The sequence below is a fragment of the Parasteatoda tepidariorum genome, chromosome 4, assembly GCF_043381705.1.
Source record: "Parasteatoda tepidariorum isolate YZ-2023 chromosome 4, CAS_Ptep_4.0, whole genome shotgun sequence".
NCBI classification, from domain to species: Eukaryota; Metazoa; Arthropoda; class Arachnida; order Araneae; family Theridiidae; genus Parasteatoda; species Parasteatoda tepidariorum.
The window spans coordinates 34,561,664-34,583,610 of NC_092207.1; the positions used below are offsets into that span (position 1 = coordinate 34,561,664).

The 21,947-nt window shown below is 29.6% G+C and overlaps 1 protein-coding gene across 2 annotated transcripts in view; it reads left to right on the forward strand.

Moving 5' to 3' along the window:
- Nucleotides 1-21,947, forward strand: part of LOC107449669 (uncharacterized) — a 42,728-nt gene that overhangs the window by 15,471 nt on the left and 5,310 nt on the right. For both annotated transcript variants that reach the window (XM_043048971.2, XM_071179646.1), the window contains exons 7-18: nt 1,343-7,199; nt 8,400-8,551; nt 9,644-9,800; nt 11,447-11,644; nt 12,523-12,594; nt 14,661-14,729; nt 15,402-15,565; nt 16,974-17,076; nt 18,755-18,910; nt 19,956-20,055; nt 20,276-20,406; nt 21,489-21,611. In XM_043048971.2, coding sequence (XP_042904905.1) covers nt 1,343-7,199; nt 8,400-8,551; nt 9,644-9,800; nt 11,447-11,644; nt 12,523-12,594; nt 14,661-14,729; nt 15,402-15,565; nt 16,974-17,076; nt 18,755-18,910; nt 19,956-20,055; nt 20,276-20,406; nt 21,489-21,611 — 7,282 coding nt within the window. The remainder of the gene's footprint in view (nt 1-1,342; nt 7,200-8,399; nt 8,552-9,643; nt 9,801-11,446; nt 11,645-12,522; nt 12,595-14,660; nt 14,730-15,401; nt 15,566-16,973; nt 17,077-18,754; nt 18,911-19,955; nt 20,056-20,275; nt 20,407-21,488; nt 21,612-21,947) is intronic.

Genomic DNA, 21,947 nt, shown 5'->3' on the forward strand with positions numbered 1-21,947 from the left:
ATATGGGTAAAGGTAAGCAAATAAATTTTATTTTTAAAATATTGTACATTTGCATATTAAAAATTTAAGTTTATGTCTTTGCTTTATATTCTTTCTATCTTTTTTATTGAATTGATCAGTACATGCTTAAATATAATACTTTATATTTTTTACAGATAATTTTTAAATTTCTAATATATTTTAAACTTATTTTTTGTTCCTAAATCTGTTTTTTATTTTTTTATTTTATTCTTTTAAATGTAATATTCTTAATGCTCACAATCTTTTTGTATCTAATATCTGTTATTACAAATTGATTTGATATCTAATTTAACAACAAATTTGTTGTCTAAGCCATAACTAGTAATTTTTGCATTTCATAAGGATCACTTCTGCTTATAAGTAATCTCATCATTTTATATGAACTTTTTTCGTCTAAAAATTATTTACTTATAAATCTATCTAACGCTTTTCAAAATATTATAGTTGCATATAATTTTTGGTTAAATTATCTATATTATTAAAGAAAAAAAAGGTATTTAAAATAAGACAAGTTTATGTAAAAAAACTTTTTATTTAACTATTTGTGTGAAAAAGAGTAAGGAGACCATTGATATTGTTAGAACTACAGTGTATTTTTTTGTTTTGTTAATTTGAGACCCTGGACACTATTGAAAACACTGGACATGGTGTTTTTGTTGAATTTGTTAATATATTTCAATGCACTGTAAATAAACCTCTAAAAGCCCTTTTATAACATTGCTAACTTTTAGTATTTCAGAGCTCATATTTCTCAACCGTTGAACTTTTTTAGCTTTGTCATGATGAATAAATGTTAAAATATGCAAACTACAAAATAAAGTGTAACCATGACTATATCAATTAGACATAATGTTTAACATTCTTTTGGCTTTCTTTGTGTCCAGGATTTTAATCATAGTGTAAAATTAACAATAAAAATCAAGGTTTTTACTGGTTACATGAATTATCAAGAATGAATTACATGAATTATCAAGGTTACATGAATTATCGAAACTTATGAATGTTTGAAATGGTTATGAAAATGGTTTAGTTTTTTTAAGCATTTATGTTATCAATCCATCCTATAGTGATGTGGTAACAGATTGTAATTTGGTATTCGGTCACATAACAGCTAAAAAACATGGTTTTTGTTTTTGCCATGATTCTTATCTGTTATTAAACCATGATTCTTATCTGTTATTAAACATGATTTTTAGCTGTTATGTCCAAAACAATATAAAATTTTCCAAAACGCTTCTGTTTAAAACTAAATTAAGCAAGTTATGCATTAAAAAATGGATTACCCTTTTTTATTTAGTCATATTTGATTAATTTTTTTCAGTGATGTTCCAGCAACAGAATCTGCCCTTAATGAATCTAATCTTGCTTCTGAATCAGAGGAAATGCACACTTCGCAAAGCGATTTCCATCCAGCACCCATTCAACTTCCAAAAAAGGATAATTTTTCTTATCGAGATCTTGATGAAAGAGATGAAATGATAAGAGGCAATGAAATGCCGACAGAACTTCAGACAGCTGAAAAACTTCCTGATGAACAAGGGAAAAAAGGTGGCAAACAAAATGTAAAGCATTTCTTTGATAATTTGTTGCACGATTCACAATCTGATAAAAACAAATCCAGTAAAGAGCTTTCTTCAAGTTCAAATGCTAGTGATAAGAAACAAATCAAAGCTGAAAAACATGGAATAAAAAATCTATTCAGTTCTACTAAGACTGATTCTCCTGCCAAGGATAAACAAGTTAGTAGCAGTAGCACCGATGATTCAAAAAGCCATGCTAAAGATTCAAAAGACCACCCCAAAGAATCAAAATACAATCTTAAAAAAATGTTAGATTCTTTTAAATCAGATTCAAGTGATTCAAAAATTAAAACTAGTGATTGTGCAATGGAGGAAAACACTGAAATGGATGAAAATGCAAATGTCTCTAAGTCTCCCCATAAAGAGTCTAAATCTGGGATCAAGAAATTTTTTGATTCTTTTAAACATCCTGAAAGTAAATCATCAGATGAAATATCTTCTCCAGAAGGTGATAAGGGCATAAATATTAAAGTACCTGTTACTATTCAGTCCAGTGATAAGAAAGTTCCAGAAATTATTCAAGACACAAAAACTAACAAAGAATTTGAGTTACCAGGTGCCTCCATACCTCCTATTTCTGATGAAAGTAAAGAAAGTGATAAAGGGAAACCTAAAGACAGCTTGCAAAAAGTGAAAACATTTTTTGATTCTATTATACATCCAGATACTAAAACATCATCAGCTGATGCTCCTACTCTTAATGGAGATTTGGATATCAATATAAAAGTGCCTGTCACTCTTCAGTCCAGTGAACAGCCTTTACAACAATCTAAACTCCCTGATAGTTCATCTAGAGTAAATTCTAATATTAATGCAAATGTACCTGTTATTGTTTGTGCAGAAGAAACTGGTAAACAAGTAGAATCTGCTGTTGAACAATCTAAAGTAAGTGACAAGGAGAAACAAAAAGATCCATTGCATGGTGTAAAGAAACTGTTTGATTCATTTATGCATCCAGATAATAAAGTGTCCTTGGTAGATGTAAATGCTTGTGATAAAGAAGATAATAAAGTACTATCTCCAAAAACACCAACAGTTATGCCTGAGAAAGAAAGCAAATGTTTAAATATTACAGATATGCACACCTCCACCAACCTAGCTGACAACAAAGAAATTGCAAAAGAACAACCAAAAGAGAGTGCAACAAGCATGAAAAAATTTTTGGATTCATTTAAGCATGATAAACCTGATGTTTTAAAAGATTCTGAGAAAACTATTTCCAAGACTGACAAAAAGAATAAAAGTGTAAAAAAGTCTCATTCTTTCCGAGAAAGCTTACTCACTAATCAAACTGAAAAAGACGCAGACAAAGAACTTGATAGTAGTAAAAAAGGTGCTAAAAAGCACGACAGCTCAAAAGTTCAAGATGAGTCTAAAACAGTGAAAGAATTAAAAAATAAAGAACTTAAACGTTCTTTGTCATGGAAAGAAACATTAACATCTAGCTCAGATGGATCTCGAGGGTTCAAAAACTTTTTAGATTCTTTGACTCATAAAAAGCCATCAACTTCAAAAAGTGATTCGGATCATATATATGATGTTGTAGAAAAGACAAAAATTCCTGTTCAGCAACCATGTCACACAGACTCCAAAGTAGTTAGTAAAAAGTTAGAGGATAAATTCAAGCAGGAAAGTAAAAAGTTAGAAGATAAACCCAAACAGGAAAGTAAAAAGTTAGAGGATAAACCCAAGCAGGAACAAAGTGGTGTAAAAAAGTTATTTGATTCATTTATTAGCAAAGATACACCTGTAAAACAAAAAGAAGTAGCTGTTGATCAACCATTGACTTCAGATTCTAAAGCAGGGAATAAAAAATTGGATGATAAACCTAAGCAAGAGCAAAGTGGCATGAAAAAGCTATTGGATTCATTTGTTGGGAAAGATACACCTGTAAAACAAAAAGTAAGTGGACCAAAAAAGGTCAGAATGAATGATGACATCATGTTTTCAACAGATTTAGAAGAAAAACCTGGAACATCAGGTTATACATTTGAAACTAAACATGAAACATCAGGTTATACATTTGAAACTAAGTCTGCACTCAAACATCAAGAGGTTGTGCAAAAACCTCCTCAGGCATCCAATGAAATTTTAAAAAGTGACATTGAGGCTGGTGGAAGTGCACCAAAAATTCAAATTGATGGACCTTCAGATGTGAAGCCGTGTGATGTAAAAGATACCAAGGTGACAAAGGCACCATTAGGACCTGCACCAAAAATTCAAACCCATGAATCTTCCGTCAAAGATGCCAAACCATCAGTTCTCCATTCTATTGGTGACAACATCTCTGCTTTAAAAGGAAAAATATTTCAACCCAAAGTAGAGAAAAAAGAACATACAGAAGTTGCTACTGATATAAAGACGGGGGAATATGATTTAGAAAATGCAGCTAAACATGAAAATGGGGCAGGAATGATAGGTTCATACAGACCTATAAAAGATGCTGATTTTGTTGATGTTGATTTAAATAAAGAGAGAGAAAATAAAAGTCCCACTTTTGAGAAGGTAAAATATACTGCACCTTTGGCAACACCTTCTCCTTCTAAAACAGCAGAAGTAAAAACTGTTGACTCCCCTCAGCAGCAAACCTCACCAGATTCTTTGTATGATACGTGCTGCTTCAGATTGGCGATTTTATTTTCGAACAAAGCCATAGAAATGGTATCTGATAAAGGAAAAACACCTCCTAAAAAACCTCCCAAGCCTTCAGCAGATGCAATCGCTAAAGCTAGGGCCAAGGTAGTTTCTCAGAAACTTAAAGAAATGCGAGCTAAGGGGCAAAGTATAGGAGAAAACATTCCAGTTGGTTATGATGGAATACGATTTGCAGATGATGAAACTGAATCTTCATGTGACTATAAAGATGTGGACAATTTTGATTATATAATGGACTATGAACTCACTAATAGGTATAAATTTGATAATAAAATGGACACCTTTAGTGATCCTAGTACTTGTAGTGGTAGCTATTATACTGCTGATACTGTAACTCTTAAAGATGAAAATTTTTCTGATGCTCCTATGGATGCAGCTAGTCTAGGCAGCTATGACGGCAGATTTTCACCTGTAGCTAGTAGTAGCATAGACATGAAGAATCGGTTGAAACAATCTAGTCAAACCCCTACTACGCAAAAACCTTCAGGTAAAGTAGGTCCCTTAAACGATGTGCAAAAACAATCATGTAGAGTTCAGACTAATAAAAAAAGAGTTCCTCCACCCCTTCCACCAAAACCTATTATCTGTCCAAAATCTAAGAGTCAGCGAAAAGAAAGTAATGAATCAGGCATCTACACTTTAGCTTCTGAATGCATTAATGGTCTTTCTTTATCTCCCAGATTGAAAACAAAATTGTCCAAAGATTCAGCTGCTACTAAAAGCAGGCCATTAGTAGTTGCTGGGTTAAAAGAAACAGAATTTGTTGGCTTGCAATCTAAATCTAAAGATAGCAATAAACAATTAAAAGATAGAAAATTTGACTTGGTATTGAAAAATGAATCTTTGAAAAAGATAAATACTATATCCTCCAAACATGAACCTCTCAAAGCCACTAAATCTTCCCCAGAAGTATTATTAAATGGAGAAACTTGCTCTAGTCTTACAAGGAAAAAAGCTACACCTGAAAGGCCCCCTCTTCCTTTAACATTGAGTCGCCCTGAAGACAAAATGGTAAAAAAATCAAAAGTACCACCCCAAATTCCTGAAAAACCTAAAAGAGAAAATACTGTAACTACTATTGTAAATGAAAAAAGAACTATTTCTCCTCCTAGACCCCCTCCACCTACAAATTCCAAAGTTGGTTCTCCTCCACCACCACGACCTCCTCCACCAGTTTCTGGATTTTCTCCATCGCAGCAAGTATCGCAAGTTTATTTAACTACATCAGATAACCAGGAAGAAAGGTCATCTGATATAAAGCCCAACATTACATTTGAAATTCACGATGAAACTCAACATTTTCTTTCTGATAATGGGTTTTCTTCACACGATTATGAAAATTCAGAACAATCAGAGGCAGTGTTACCAAAATATTCCATGCCTGCTTGTAATGCATCTGATGTAAAACAAAATGAAGCTATATCAAGTAATGATATTGAAAGTTCTGTACTTACTGAGAAAAGTTCTACGGAAAGAGTTGTAAGTAATGTTGTTCCTAAGGCACCTCCTCGAAATCGAAGGTTGCGCTCACGGACTGTCGAAATAACTAAAGTAGAAAGGCCTCCTGAAGAAAACCTTAGGAGGAGTCAATCTTTAAGTGATATTGATGTTGAAAAAAGAACTTCTTTCCTTAGTATGCCCGAAAAGACAGATTTGAAACATCTTTATACATCTGTAAATAAAAATGGTAAAAAGTCTAATCTTAGTTTATCTCAGTCATCAAGTCTAGAAAAGCTATCAGGTCGCCCTCTGCCTGCTCCACCACCCCCACCTAGAAAATTTCGTTCTCTTGATCGCAAGCCGAAACCTAAGAAAGCTTGTGCAGATGATTTGCCAGCAACTGAAAAAACTGAAACAATTGTTGAGACAGTAACATCTGGGTCTCTAGTTCATCCACCTTCAAGAAAGAAAAAGACTGAAAAACAGCGATTTCATAGTCTTGGTCATGATCATAGGCCTGAGGCTAAACCTTTGGAGGTTACTTCAAAGGCTGCACGATCACATAGTGCCCCTATAAGACCGGAAAGAAGGCCGAAGCAGTCAAATGTTGAATATGATGAGAATGCCAACGTGGCTTTTCCAGTTCAAGCTGAAGTCCATCGAAGCAATGTAATCTTAGATGAATGTGGTAATGAAATACTTGCTTCTAACATTCCTAGTCCTGATCGTGTTGATTCAAGAAACTCGTCTGTAAAAGTGACACCAAATCCTAGGCGGAAGAAAGTGAAGAATCCCAAAAAATCTCATTCTAGTTGGTATGATACTTGTCCAGAAAGTGAAGAATTTGAGATAGTTGATTGGAGTGCAACCGATGAAGTTGAAAGTCGGTTCTTTGTTGATAAAAAATCTGTCCCAAAACGTCGCCAGTCAGATCCAGGGAAAGGTGCTAGAAGGACTTCAAAATTTTATGTTGATGTCCAGTCAGATTGTGGTGAGCATTCACTTGTTGACAAGGAAACATCTCCTGTACGGTTAGATTGCTCTGAAAAATCAGTACAAACGTCTCTGGAGACATTGTCCCAGGGTATGACATCTCGTGATGAGAAAGATGATGATGACGACACAGATGAACTGTTAGATCTTGCTCAAACATTACAAAATGAGCTGAAAATTATTATTAATAGGCATAAGTCCTCCTCCGATGTAGGGGGTGACAGCAATGCAACTAATACTCCTATTATGTCTGAAACCGAATCAGAAGAAAGAAGTCCTGGGCGAGAGCTTGGTGCTAATTTAAAAAAATCTCCCAGTGTACTCTCTTCCAACTCTGAGATGTGGCCTATGACATCTTCTGAAGAGAGTGATAATGAAGTGCCACCTGGTGGATCAACCAGTTTAACAGAGATTGCTATGAAACGAAAGCAGAAAAAGATTTTTTACATAGCTCAGGAAATAATGACATCTGAAGAAGTGTTTGTTGATACTTTGAAATTGCTCAATGTGGTAAGATTTTTTTTTTTTAAATTGTTACAATTGTTATTATTTTGTAATAATTTTCTTTAGAATTTGTCTGTATAATTTTCTATTTTCTTTAGGATTTAGTGATTCATTTAAAAAATGACCTTGCTAGTTTAAGAGAGATGGGTTATTAGAATGTTTTTAAGAAACACATGTTTCAAAGATTATTATTATTGAAGAAAGTTTAAAATAATTTTCTATATAATTATTCTGTATTTTACTCTAGTTTAGCCATTTCTGAAGCACTATAATTTTTGTTACAAAATATTAATGTTTAATTTTCTAAAAATGAGAAATTCTAAAATTAAAGTGTAAAATAAGTCTTTTGGACTACTGAGTCTTCTTTCTTTTATTTCGCAAAATAGCTGCTGTTTATATGAAGTAACTATAGGCTGTACATCATGTTTTGCAAACTAAATTATTTCATTTAAAGCACAATAAAAGTTAATGATTTCTGTCTCAGAAATTCCCGTTATAGAAAGATCATTATCACAGTAATATCTTTTATTTGGATCAATTACTGATGTACTCAGTAAAAGTATTAAACAATTGATAATAAATAAAGGTAGAGAAAGAAAATGAGTAATGAACACCAACAAATATGTTTATATATATATTATATTGGAATTGAAATAAACAAAGTCGATATGTTCCAAGTTTTAGTATACGAGGTCTAATGATAGTTAAAAAAAATATTAACTTGTAAAAGCAATTTATACATGAGAAAAGAGGGAAAAAAACTTTACTTTCCATGAGATAAGCTTACCAGCATCCTCGGAAAATTAAAGAAACTTTTAGCAAAATTTTTAAAAGAACATTAAAAAATTCACATCTTTATCTTTCTAATTATTTTTTTTTAAAAACAAATTTCTGTTCGAGAGAATATCTGTGAAGGATTTAAATATCAAATTGAAAAGGTAAAGCAGTAAACTTTCAATAATATTTCTATAAATTTTTTTACCAGTTTTTGAAAGTGAGAACTAACTTAAAATTAATATTTAACCCGGAAGCAATTCAAGACCAATGCAAAAGTTAGTGTAATTAAGTAGATATTTTATATTAAGTTCTAAAATTTTTCTAGAATGTCTTAAGTGTGTGAGAGAGAGAGTATGCAGAATAAATCCTCTGTTAACTATTATAATTAACTGCTTGATACTTTCCTATGTAACTATAGTTATCTTATAGGATTTCAAAGCTGCAATTGAAGCTGCCAATCAACAAAAGGGCATGAATGTTGTCCCAGACGACGCATTATCCCAAATATTAAACCATCTCCCACAGCTTCAACATCTGAATGAAAATTTACTCATGGAGTTAAAAGACAGAATAGAAAACTGGTTTGTGATTTTTTTTTTAAAGTTTTAATATCCTAAGTCCTGTGTAGTAAAAAGTGATAACCCCATTTTTTTAATTTTATGATTAAGCAGATTTTCCTGATACATCAATTGCAGAGTATTGAGTAGCTGTCTTTCGACACAAACTCGTACTGTTTAAGCCGAATTAAAGCTTTGGTTGAATCTAATTATTTACTGTTAAGAAGGAAAATTTTTATTAGGTATGGGTTATCACTTTTTACCCCCGAATTTTTCAATTCTCTAGTATCATAGATAGCTCTGCTTTTAATAGCATTCCTATATAAAAATATAGTATGATTACTTGTACCTTATTACTTTAAGACATATACCTTTATAAAGCATGAAAAGTATAAATATAAATACTATGACAATTTATATCTTTATTTAATATGGAGCTCCAGTTAATATGGGCATATTTATAGTTCTTACCAATTCCTAATAGTGGTTCATGTTAAAAACAATGCTTAATGCCTACTACCCATTGGATAAAATCTATAAATCTCATTTCTTTACATATTTCTATCCAAAAAATAAATTTTTCTTTTTTTTCTATCAATTTTTTAACCACAGTGTCGTTATTACTGTCTGTTACAGTTGCATTAAGAAACCTTATCAAGAGTTTTTTTTTCTGTCATGAATTCATTAAAACTTTTCAAGAATTAATAAGTTATTTCTTTAATCTTTAACTAATGACACATTAAAGACATAAAAAGCAGATAATTAAGTCTGCTCATTCAGCAACCACTAAGTTAATTGTTATTTACATAACTTTATCAGTTTAAACATAAAATGTAGTTAAACAATGTTTCTAGAGTAACAAAATGGTAATTTAATAACTTTAAAAATCTAGTTTGATTAATATTTTTACTTAATTTTCAGCTATGAAAACAAATTTTATTAATTGAATGTAATTTAAAAGAAACATTATTTTTAGGTAAAATTTTTTTTAATCCATGCATACTGCGCTTTGTTTTGTTTTAAAAAAGAATTTATGAAATGTTTCTTGTCAATAATATGTATCATTATAAATATATAATTCTTTCTAATTTAACTTTAAGATTTTTAAATATTTAGGGATAAAATCGGAAAAATTGCAGATGTAATTGTCAAAATGGGTCCATTTTTAAAGTTGTATTCTTGGTACATACAAGATTTTGAATATAATGTGTCATTGTTGGAAGAGTCAAAGAAAAAATATCCTCTTTTTGCTCAAGCTGTTAAAGATTTTGAAGTAAGTTGTTATAAATTTGTTCAATATTAAATTGTTTTTTGATGGCTTTTTTATTTAATTATGCTTACATAAAATATGTTATAGCATAATTTTTATTATTATTATTTTTTTTTTTGCATTTGGTATTTCTCAACTTTTTTATTTGCTAATATTTGGATTAATTAATTTTTCTTGGAGAAAAATATATTAACGTTTTTATGTGCATATATTTTTGATTTTATGTTGGTTTGAGGTATCTTGTGGGACCTTTGCTGCCACACTTTCGCAGCCTATGTACAAAAATTCAACATTCTATTATTTGTAAAATTTATTCTTTGCCTAAAACTTTTTTGCTTTTGTGTGTACATCTGAATGAGGAATCATTTCTTTATATTAGGGTTGTATGGAATATTCGGTCACTATTTGGTATTCACCCCTTTTGCCTAATATTCGGGCAACCAAATATTGGGCAAAATATTATTTGAAAAATTATTTTTCTATGAAGTTTGTTTGGAGGAAATTTAATTAAGAATAAGCATATTTGTTGAGTTCTAAAACTTGTTAACTTATGTTCTGAAAGACGCACAGAAAAACGAAATTTGAAGAATCGGAGCTAAATTACTTAATACTGAACGATGAGTTTTGTAATGCTGATTATTTTTTTTTGTAATTATATTCAGGCAAGTCAATTTTATTGTTTTTGCAATACTTTATGTTTTAAAGATTGAGAAATTTTTTTTGTTTCATTTATACTTGTTTTTCTGTTTTAACTAAAGCAATTCATGTTCACAGAGCTTTTCTAATAGACTTTATTTTTTTTTGTTGTCACCTTTTTCTTGTATGGTAGGATAGATAACTAGTAACATAGAAAACTGTAATTCTCAACAATAAAGTTATATTTCAGAGCTAAGAAATTTTTTTTTCAGTTTCTCTTTTGATTTTTTTATTATTAACTTTTCTTTCCATCATCATTTTTATTCTGACAGCATTTTTTAAAGAGCGTTTCTATTGAACATTATTCTTTTATTGTCACTTTTTTCTAAAATACAGCAATATGAAAAAGTTAGATTAGGATTTCAAGTATTAAATCTTTTGTTTAAAAATTAAGAACGATTTTTTATAGTCTATGATGATCTCTTTAAGCAGTTCAAATATGTAACTTTTCAACAAAAGAAAAAAAAGGGTAAAATATTAAACCTGTGTCAAATAATAAGCTGATCAAATATTAGGGGCACCGGAAAGTAATGTCGTTTCGGTGCATTTTATTACCAAGATTTTATTTTTAATCAATAATGTATTCACCCTCGTTAGCAACAATTTTTCAATGCTGGGTCGAAAATGAATCGCAATGGATCGGAAAAAAATGAATTGGTTTTTAAGACGAATACAAATTTCATCTTCAATTCAATAGCACTTGATTTGATCAACTTACATAGATTACCTAATACCATTTAGGTTTGGCACAGTCATAATTATTCCACCTCTCATGCCATTTGTGCTATGCGTAGTAAAAATGAATATAGCGAAACAAACTGCTCAAGGTATTTTAATTTAAAATATTCTATAGCAATTAGGAATTTTTTATGCTTTTTAAAATGGATAACATCCAAGAGGTTTTAAGTCATGTTTTTATGCGAATCTTAAAGTTATCTTTTTTGTTTTCATAGGCTAGTGCCAGGTGCAAGAGATTGGCCTTAAATCATTTCATGTTAAAACCTATTCAAAGGATACCTCAGTATCGATTATTGCTTCAAGAGTACTTACACCATTTGCCTGAAGAACATGTAGACTATCAGGATACTGTTGCAGCTCTACAAATTGTCAGTGAAGTTGCTACTCATGCTAATGATAGCATGAAGCATGGTGTAAGTTAACTTTTGTTCCTTGATTTATTTCAGAAATTTTATTAAAAATTGGCTGATATTTCTTAGAGCAATTAGTCATAATTTCAATTTCAAGTAAATTTCTAGACTTATCAAAAGAAAATTTTTTAGAGAATAATTTCACTCCTCTATTAATTTTTGATAAGTGAATTTTAAAACAGAGTTTACGCTTGTAAGTTATCTCCATTTTATAACACAGCTTTTTATAACTAAGATATATGTTATACAAAATCACAGTAGAATAATTGCTTGCTTATTTAGCTAATTGCAGGTAACTTAGACTAAGGTTTCTTAAAAAATTATTTACAAAATGTATGGAACGTAAATTTTTTGCATACTTTCTTTTGTTTTGACCATTTAACAGCATGTTAGAAATCCGAGAAGGTCATTGAATTGCTCTAAAATTGACTTTTCCGATTTCATTCAAAACAAAGTACTTAAAATATAACTAACTACAATAGCTTCAATAAAATAACTGCAACTGCTTTTGAAATCTCTCTCATATCTCTTTAAAAAGCACTTGCAGTTATTGGCTATGTTTGAGTAATAACAATTTCCTTAATTCAGAATTCATTACAAAGATTATCACTTTCTCTACACTGATTAATTGATTTTCTGATGGATAATCTTTATTCAGCAGCAAGGAAAAAAACTAACAATTTACACAAAAATTTTACAAGTATTTTCACTCCCACTAAAGGTTGTAAGGAGTAAAATTCAAATCCCATGTATATTGTCAAACTCTAGTCTTAAATAGGTGCCTTATTTCTTGCTTTTTATTATTTAAAAATAACAAAGTCTTTATTTTATCTCTTTGATTACAAATCTTATTTACTTATTTGTTTTTATATTTTTTTCAGGATAATGCACAGAAGCTTATTTCTATACAAAACAGCATTATGGGACATAAAGAAATTATTAAACCTGGACGAGTATGCTATCTTAAAAAATTTGCTTCTCTTATTTATGTTTCAATATTTTCGATACTATGAATAATTATTCTCTGTTTTATTTATTTATAGTTGAGATTTATTAAATTATGAGTTATTATTCAGTTTGTTTGCTGTAATTGTTAATATATAATTATAAAAAAATATTTGGAAGTTATTTTTCAAAATGTGGTTATTTGTACAAATGGTATTATTTTTATTTGTGTATATGAAGAATTTAATTAATTTTTTTTATTTATATTTAATTTTTGTTAAAAGTTAGCATTCTATGCTGTTTTTTTATCCTGTTTTTTCTTTCCTCGATTTTGTTGGCAATATTTGTTTATTCAGATTCAATCTGTGAGTCTTTTAGTCTTGTATATTTTGGTGTATACATCAATCAAATTAAATAAAATAAGCTAAATTATGGTTTTTGAACAGGAACTGTTATAACTTTGAGAATGGTTATCGGTGAAAAATAATTCTTTATTAAGTTAGTTATTTTATTTTAAAGTTTGATGATAAATACTGATGCAATGATTTGTAAATGCATATCCTATTAGTAGTTTATTTAATATATTGTTATTGAAAAAACGAAAAACAAAATTTTTAAAAATTTGATTTTTCTTTTTTATTGGCCTTCTTTAAAATAATTTCATAAAGATTATCTAAATATTAAATAAATAATCCTTTATTGGTTGGATTCAAACCTATTATAGGTTTCAAAAATCATTCCTGTTTTTTTTTTTTTTTTTTTTTTTTTTTTTTTTTTTTTTAAAGAAGAAAAAACAAATAATGTCCAAACTCACAGATCCCCAGTGACCTTTCCATGGAACCCTAGGCTTCCGCAGAACTCCTTTTGGGAATCGCTGAATTAGGGTAAAAAGGCTCTGTTAATACTTTGAAGTTAGAAAATTAAATTAGTAATTTTTAAATTCAACATCTATTCAGAACAATTTTGTTTCGATTTTAGTCCTCACATTAAAGGAATTACCAGAATTTCTTATGATCCGTAGGTTCAAGGATCTATTTCAAAATTAACATTGTTTTTTAACTTTCCATCATTGCATAAAATGTAACAAAAGTTTGAGTTTTTTATCTAAAAAAAATTACTGTAAGACATGAATAGTTATACAATTAAATTAGTAAGACAAACAAATGGTAAATTAAGAAGGTTTCTATAAAAATGTTTCTATAATAAAATATATATAAGTATGTATCTATAATGAAATATATATAAGTATGTTTCTATAATAAAATATATATATATATATATATTATATATAAAAAAAATTTCAGCAATAAGAGTAGTTTATAATAATAGATGAACATTTCTCTGTTTCAGTTTATAAGCACAAGAAGTTTTGAAATTCAAAAAATAGTTAATGTGTCATTTCTGCAAACCCACCTATAGGTTGAGAACTCTTGCTTTAAGATAATATATCTATTTTAACACTTAATGAGTAACACATAAATCAAAATCTAGCAATCCGCTGGTACTAAATTTGGAACGCCTCAACTGATTTAGTATACGTTCTTTGTATAGGTCAAAAATCAATATCATTCTGTTGATTACAAAATGAGTTAGTTTCGCTTTATCAAATGCTTTATACCAGGTGTCCCCAAAAATGTACCACAATATGTAAAGTGAATTGAAGAAAACAGAACGAATATAAAATAGTACAGTTTGTTATGTTCTGTTTAAGAAACCAGAGCATCTATTTTCACAGAGTTTCAAAATTAATTACAAAGTTTACAGATAGTGCTGCTAGTGGGAAAAAATTATAAAACAATGGTTTGCAGAAACAATGTGGCGCAGTTTGAGAGCAAAATTATCAGATACTTATGGAATATTTCCAGTTTACTGCAGCATTTGACAGCAAACTTTGCAACTCATTTTCAAGCTCCATAAGAATGAATTTTTAGTTTCCTAAGGAGAATGCAGCAAACTGCACATTTCTATCTCCTATTTTTTCCTCAAACGAATTTCCGGAAAAAAAACTATTCTTTTTAGATTTTTTTGTTTTTGATTTTCTTCATGGAAGAATAAATTTATATATTTCTTTCAGTTATTTATTAAGGAAGGTGAATTGATGAAACTCTCACGAAAAGGAATGCAACCGAGGTGGTTTGTTTTAGTAAGTAAAATGTTGTTTAAAAGTTTTATTTAATTTAAAATTTCATTATTTAAAACAATTCTTTCTTTAGTTTGTATAATTTATAAAATTTTATTCTATAGAATAACTAAAATCTTGGGCAGTTTCACAAAAAATAAAATACTTTTTCATCTATAGAAATATAATTTAAAACACCCAAACATTCCTTGTTGAAAGCATTTAAGTGCTTCAGTGAAGTACATTTTTTTTCTAATTGAGACATGAAGTAAACAGTGTTTAAGCCATTTATATGTGTTTAGGAGGTTTTTGACTTAATTACATCACTCTCTTTTATATTGATAAGTTGTAAATTTTTTATTTTAGATATTTGCTTTTTTATATAAACTTGTGGTTATCAAATACATCTTTTTTTTTTCTTCAATTAAATGATAAGAATAAGTTCAATAAAAGTATTGGGAATAAGATTGGTTTAAAATTGTTCTTTCATTTTACTAGACGACAGCCATCACAAATGTAATTGTGGAAGGCAGCAGGTCTTGTTCTTTTATTATGTTTTCAAATGTGAAACATTATTTTTGTGTAAAATATATTTCTGCTAAAGTATTTACATTTATTATGTATGATCATAAATATTTGAAATTTAATTTCTTAGTTACATGAAAACATAGTCAGTTGTTTATTTTCTTCTTTCAGTTCAATGACCTTCTTTTATATCTAACACCTGTTCAGCAAGGGTTATACAGGGTTAATCATGAGTTGCCTCTCACTGGCATGAAAGTTGCCATTCCTATTCAGCAGGATTACCAAAACGAATTTAGCATCATCTCTGTGGCAAGATCTTTCACTTTGGCTGCTAGGTATGTTACCTTTTTTTACACACTTTTAGTTACTCCAACTGTTTATTTTATACCATTCTGTATTCAAAATTAAAATAAACTATGCAAAGTATTTCGCAATGATTGCCCTTTACATATGTTTATAGAATCCTTATGAAACTAAATGAAGTAGAAAAAGTCACATTATTGTCACTAACAATTCAACATGACATATGAATAACAACATGAATATCTCAAAAAGAGCAAAATATTTAAAATTTTTGTCCAATCCCTATTGTGGTTAATATGCTGCTTATTTGAGAATGAAGTTGAAGCTGCTTATTTGAGAATGAAGCTTAAAAGCAATTCCTAACTTAAGATGAATGCTTTCCTCTCCCACTAGACAAGCTTGTTTCTGATGCATGGTGCGTAGTGTTTTTAAAAAGTGCTTAAAGGTGCTTATTTTCTATTTTCGTTTTTTAAAAGCCCTTAAAGGTACTTTTTTCATAAAGTGTTTTTAAATAATGCTTAATTTTCCCTTTTCAAAAATGAGATTTATTTCTTTATCCTGTCAATTTTTGGCACGTATTATGCAAAAATGTGCTTTTCACATTGTTCTATTCAACATTTTCTCAATTCATTTAACCACAATCCATTTTGGTGTACAGCCTGTCCATATAGCGTATGAAAGCACCAAACATTTTACATGTTTGATGAAATGCTTGCGAGTCTGCATGTACGACTACTGAGCTGGGTTTGGTGAGATTATTGCAGTTGCATGTGCAACTCAGCTGCATTTTGCAAGATATTTACAATTTCTGGCTCATTTTCCTCCCTCTGATATCGAGCCAATAAATCTCTTGATTATTTTATAATGGCTAATATAATAAAAAAAAAAGTTCTTTGTCTGAATCTAGTTATTAACATGATCATGTAAAGTCTTTGTTACTGTATATAGTGCTAAAAAATATTTTTTGAGTGCTTAAAAAGTACTTAAAAGGTGCTTATTTTTGTTGCAAGATTTGGCTACGCACCCTGTAATGGTTTTAATTCCTTCTTTGCTTTCAATCTTAGTGCATTGTTGATCATTGGCAAGTTAATTTGCCATCTGTTAACAATGTTTGGGCATCAAATCAACTTATAGAATGTTTATTTTACTTTCATTTTCAATTACAAGATACTATGCCAGAGAATTAGCATAGTTTCTGTGTAAAATTACTGCTCGACAAAGTGTTAATAATCATTAGAAAGAGTTTCAGAATGTTTTTTTTTTCACTTCAATGGAACTTTCCATCTTATATATGATTATAATGAAGTTATTAGTAGCAAGTTTTTAACGTGCATTTATTAACGTTTTGAATTAATTTTATTTTCACAACATTTTATCACTGACTGAAAGTGTAAGTAGTTTGTAATTATATGTTTGATGAAAGAAAAATATTTTCTTTAGATCTCCGGAAGAAAGGCAAGAATGGATTATTGCATTGACAAAAGCCATTGAAGAAAATGCTTCCAAAAGAAGCACATTCACAAATACCAGGCTACAACAAAAAGTAATTACAAATTTCAATTCTTCTACATTTATTGACTGTCATTTAATGAATTTCAATGAAGTGTTTAATTATTGTAAATTTTTTAGAAAATTATTTAGGAATTAAAATAATTTTTCTTGTTAATTTATCTTTACTAAAACAACAGTTGCTGATTTATATACAAACCTGCAGTTTTGCATGTAGAAAGTCATAGATTTTTTTTTATCCTTTCAAATGAGATTGCAAGTAAAAAACCTCACTCCATTTTCTACTTAAAAATGGTCTCCTAGAAGAAAAGCCTCAGATTTATTTGCATTGAAGCACCCATCTACATAGAATTAGGTAGGAGACTATCTAGAATTGGATCAAAGAAAAAGTATCTTTCATACAATGGTTTTTTTTAAGTGGGAAATGAATGTAAACTAAAGTTGTTTCAAAGAAAGTATGAAAATTTCATGGCAGAAAAAATTAAAATATTAAAACTGCCAGTGGGTCAAAAGTAAATTGTTGACCATCATGTTAAATCTTGCTGAGAAGAATTTTTCTAAAAAATTTACTATAATAATTAATTTTTATTGTTTAAAATTATCCTTAGAAGCATGCAGAGTGTTGAACAAGATGGATGCATATAATCTTTATTTAAGAACTAGTGTTAATATCAATAGTTACTAATGAGGGACTATTTTACAATATTTACAAGGAAATATGTTTATTTCGTAGCAAACATANGGGGAGACACACGCTAGAGAGACTGCCGGCCTCAGCGGTAAGCGCGCTTTTTCGCTTTGCGTCGCGAAAGGGTTAAGAACTAGTGTTAATATCAATAGTTACTAATGAGGGACTATTTTACAATATTTACAAGGAAATATGTTTATTTCGTAGCAAACATAGGGGGAAAATTCTGGTTTTGAGTTGAAAAAGTAAGTTTCTCAGTTGCTTCATAAATTTTTCTCTTGCATCAAACCTTTCTGCTGGTTTTATAAAAACACATGTAAATAAATTATTATTTTACTATGCATATCAGATATATCAAATTTTTTCACTTTTTCCTTTTGTAATATACAAGTGTGTTTTGCGTTATGAAATTTATTTTTAGGATTTTTATTTTTGATCAATTATAATTGTTTTTACATGCTTTGCAATTTTATTGAATAATATAATTTATATTTACTGTAGAAATGTTATAAACCATGTAAAAAAATAACTATAATTCATTGATAAATATACTGTAGAGTTCTGAAAATTAATGTGAAATAACTGAACCACTTTTAACTACAAAAACTTAAATTCTCTAAACGACAATATTCTTTTTATATTTTGTAAAAAATCACCTGAGATATTTAAATTCTTTATTTTAGTAGATTATAAAATTTTCGTAGTTCAAAGCAGTATTTTTAGCTGTGATAAAATGTAGTTATTTCCCTACTAATTTTAATTCCTAGCTAGGACNGACAGCTTAAATCAGATTTCTGATGCATCGCTTGGAATGAAAGTTGCTGTATCGGTTTGCCGATATAGGCATTAAATCGATATGTCGCGATATATCGATTTATAGCCCAGTCCTATTCCTAGCATAACAATATCTAAATAAATAAATTTAAATTCCTTCAGCTTAATGCAGCATGTTGTTATCCAAGTTATTTTCTGAACTTGCTTTTGAGTAGTTCTAGAATGAAATACTTAATTCATATGATTTTAGACGCAAGATAAAGCTGCGGAAGATGATGAAGCAGAATTTGTTTTGGGGAGAAAAGCACCAGTATGGATTCCAGATTCTCGTGTCACTATGTGCCAACTATGTACAAGTGAATTCACTGTCACTTTTCGACGCCATCACTGTAGAGCTTGTGGAAAAGTAATTTATTCAATCTACTCAAATTTTTAAGGGGTAACACCTTTGTAATTGCCTACAAAAATGCGTATTTTAAGTAAATTTAGTGGTATAACATATGTTTATTTAAAATGATTTGTTAAAATAAATTTTGTAAAACTGTGTATGTGCATTGATGATATAAAATTGAAAGCATTTACTATTGGCAGACTCTATATATTATTAAATTTTTGTCTGATTTAGTTAGAAGTTTAATAATATGTATATCATTGTTGTAATTTAATGCAATGTTCAGAGTTATTGCATGCCAAGAAGAACCCATAATTGTAAGGGAATATTGCCTTTATTATGCCGAAACCTGTAAAAAATTCCTGTAACAAACACAATAAAACTATGAACAAAAATTAGACAATAAGGTAAAAAATAAAAATGTTTGCTTCTATTATAATTATATTTTGCAAAGATTTTATTGCAATGTGGTTAAAATTATTTTGTATTAAGTCAAATTATAATATATGTTTGTATAAAAAATAATATATCAATTCATGCTTCATATTTCATGAATAAACTTAACATGTAGAATAAATAAGAATGCTTTTTGATAAACATTTGCCATGTGTAATAAAGAAAAAGATTTCAAAATTTTGTTGCAGTTTTGTTTGAAATCCTTTCAAAATAGGTTTTCCCCCACTTTAAACCCTGAGGGAACCATGATTATTTAATAATTAAAAACTAGAAATGTAAAAATTTCTGAGGTCAATGGAAGCTACATTAATTTTCTATATGTAAATTGGTTGAAAATTTAAGATATCAAACCTGCAACTTAAAAAATGCTGTTATTAGAAAACTCTGAAATTTGTAGACTGTATCTTTGCAACATAGATTGAATCTTTGTCATTTATTTGAGTTTCAATTTATACTTTTAGCTTTTAGAAAACTGTTATGGAATAGGCATATGATAAATATGTAAAAATGAAATAATTTCTGCTCTAGTATTTTATTTTTTAAGAATCAATTATAGTGTGACACAAAAAAAAATTTCTAATCGTAAATCTTGTTTCTGTTTCAGGTTATATGTTCAATTTGCTCAAGTAACCGCATATCACTACCTTATTTGGGGAATAGAATAGCGCGTGTTTGTGATGATTGTCATGTAAAATTAGGACCGGGTAAATATTTGATTTAGTTTTTTTAAATTTTAATTTTCTAACAAGGAAAACTTATTTTCTTTAACTTAAATGAGTTTTACATCAAAATATTCATTAAGTATCACAGAAAAAATATTTAATACTCTGATAATCAAAAGCTTTTTTTTTATCAAATTTTTAATTTAATGTCATTTTTGTTCCTCACAAACTATTTGGTTAGAAATGCATAATTATTCTGCAGGTTCTGGTACATGTACTGAATCAGCTGAAACTGATAGTGATAATCAACAAATTGCTGTTAAATCTCACCTCAGAACGGAACACAAACATGTTAAGAAAGGGAAACGCAATTTACCCAGTGTCTTGAAAGAGGTAAAATGTTTATAATATCTATATTTTAAAGTTTTTTAAGCACTGTGTTGTCAGTTACACGCTCAGTGTTGTCAGTTACACTTACACGTTCTAACACTTTAAATGTGACAAAAATTGTAGGGGCGCCATGATGGTTCAGGTGATAGAGCGTTCGTCTTCCAATGAGGTGAACTGGGTTCGAATCCCAGCTGGTCAATACGAATTTCGCATCCAGCTTGCACCAACTGCAGTGCTGACATAAAATATCCTCAGTTGTAGATGGATCATGGGTTAGAGTCCCCTTGCTGTCAGGCTAACCGTGGGAGATTCTCGTTGTCTTCCTCTCCATGTAACGCAAATGCGTTCCCAATGAGTTCCCTCAAATGAGTTCCTCAAAACGCAAATGAGTTCCCTCAAAAAAGTGCTCCACGAAGACAAATTTATCCCAATACTGATCCAGGAGTTCCCATGCCTTCTGGATTGGGTTCAAAATTACAAGGCTACGGAGTTGGAAAATTAGTAGTCATAAACCCAAAAAATTGGGTCGGTTGTTCAATGATGGTTATAAAATTAAATAATTGTAGGGGCAGGAAAAATAAATTATGATAAATCCCCTGGGATGCGTAATTTTCCTGTGCAGGAAAAAAAAAGAGCTGTAATAGATTTATGCAGGCAAACTTATAACCAAACTTTAAATACATGCAATAAAAGAAATTCTTCTTTATTAATAACTGAAGGAGAAAATTATAATAATTCTGAGAATCAAATTATATCATCGCTTTCCCTCGATGCAGGTGTGTCTTAATTGAAAGCTTTAATTGTTCAGATCTAACTCTTCTTGTTTTGTCTATCAATATATAGAATAATCATGAATGTGAATTTTATAGATGGGTAAGGAAGTAGAGAATTAATGTTTTAAATTGGGGTCCACTTTTAGCTAAAAGGGACCCAGAAAAATGTAAGTATCATTAGGACCCATAGTTACCAAAGTCTAGCGGAATCACTGGTTGCATATTTTCATTACTACTTTTTTGTATTTATATGATAATAATACTTTGCTTGAAATTGCTATCTTAAGTGAATTAATCTTTGTGTATATTAAGGTTTGTGCTAATGATCAAGGATCCACAATCAGTGGGTATTTGCAGAAAAAAGTCGGAAAGAGTTGGAAAAGGGAATGGTTTGTTATTAAAGACAAGGTTTTATATGAGTACAAAGCAAGTGAGGTATGTCTGATTTTTATTTCTAAGTACACCCTCCCTTTTAATTATGCGCTTAATGTGTATATTCTTATAGAAAAAGTTATTTATTTAATGGATTTAAAGTATATTACTTTTAATAAATTATTTTCCAGAGTTAGGTATGATGTATTTTTGTCAAATATTGTACTTATTTTTTGTAGAATTATTATCAAAGTTTAACCCTGTCCCGTCCCCGTCAGGGGGCATCCGGAGAATACTGTAAACTCTAAGTGCACGCACATGACGTGACCTCTCAGTAAAAAAAAAGGATTAAAAAAGGTAGGCTTGGTGGCGATCCGTGGCAACACCAGAAGGCCTCAA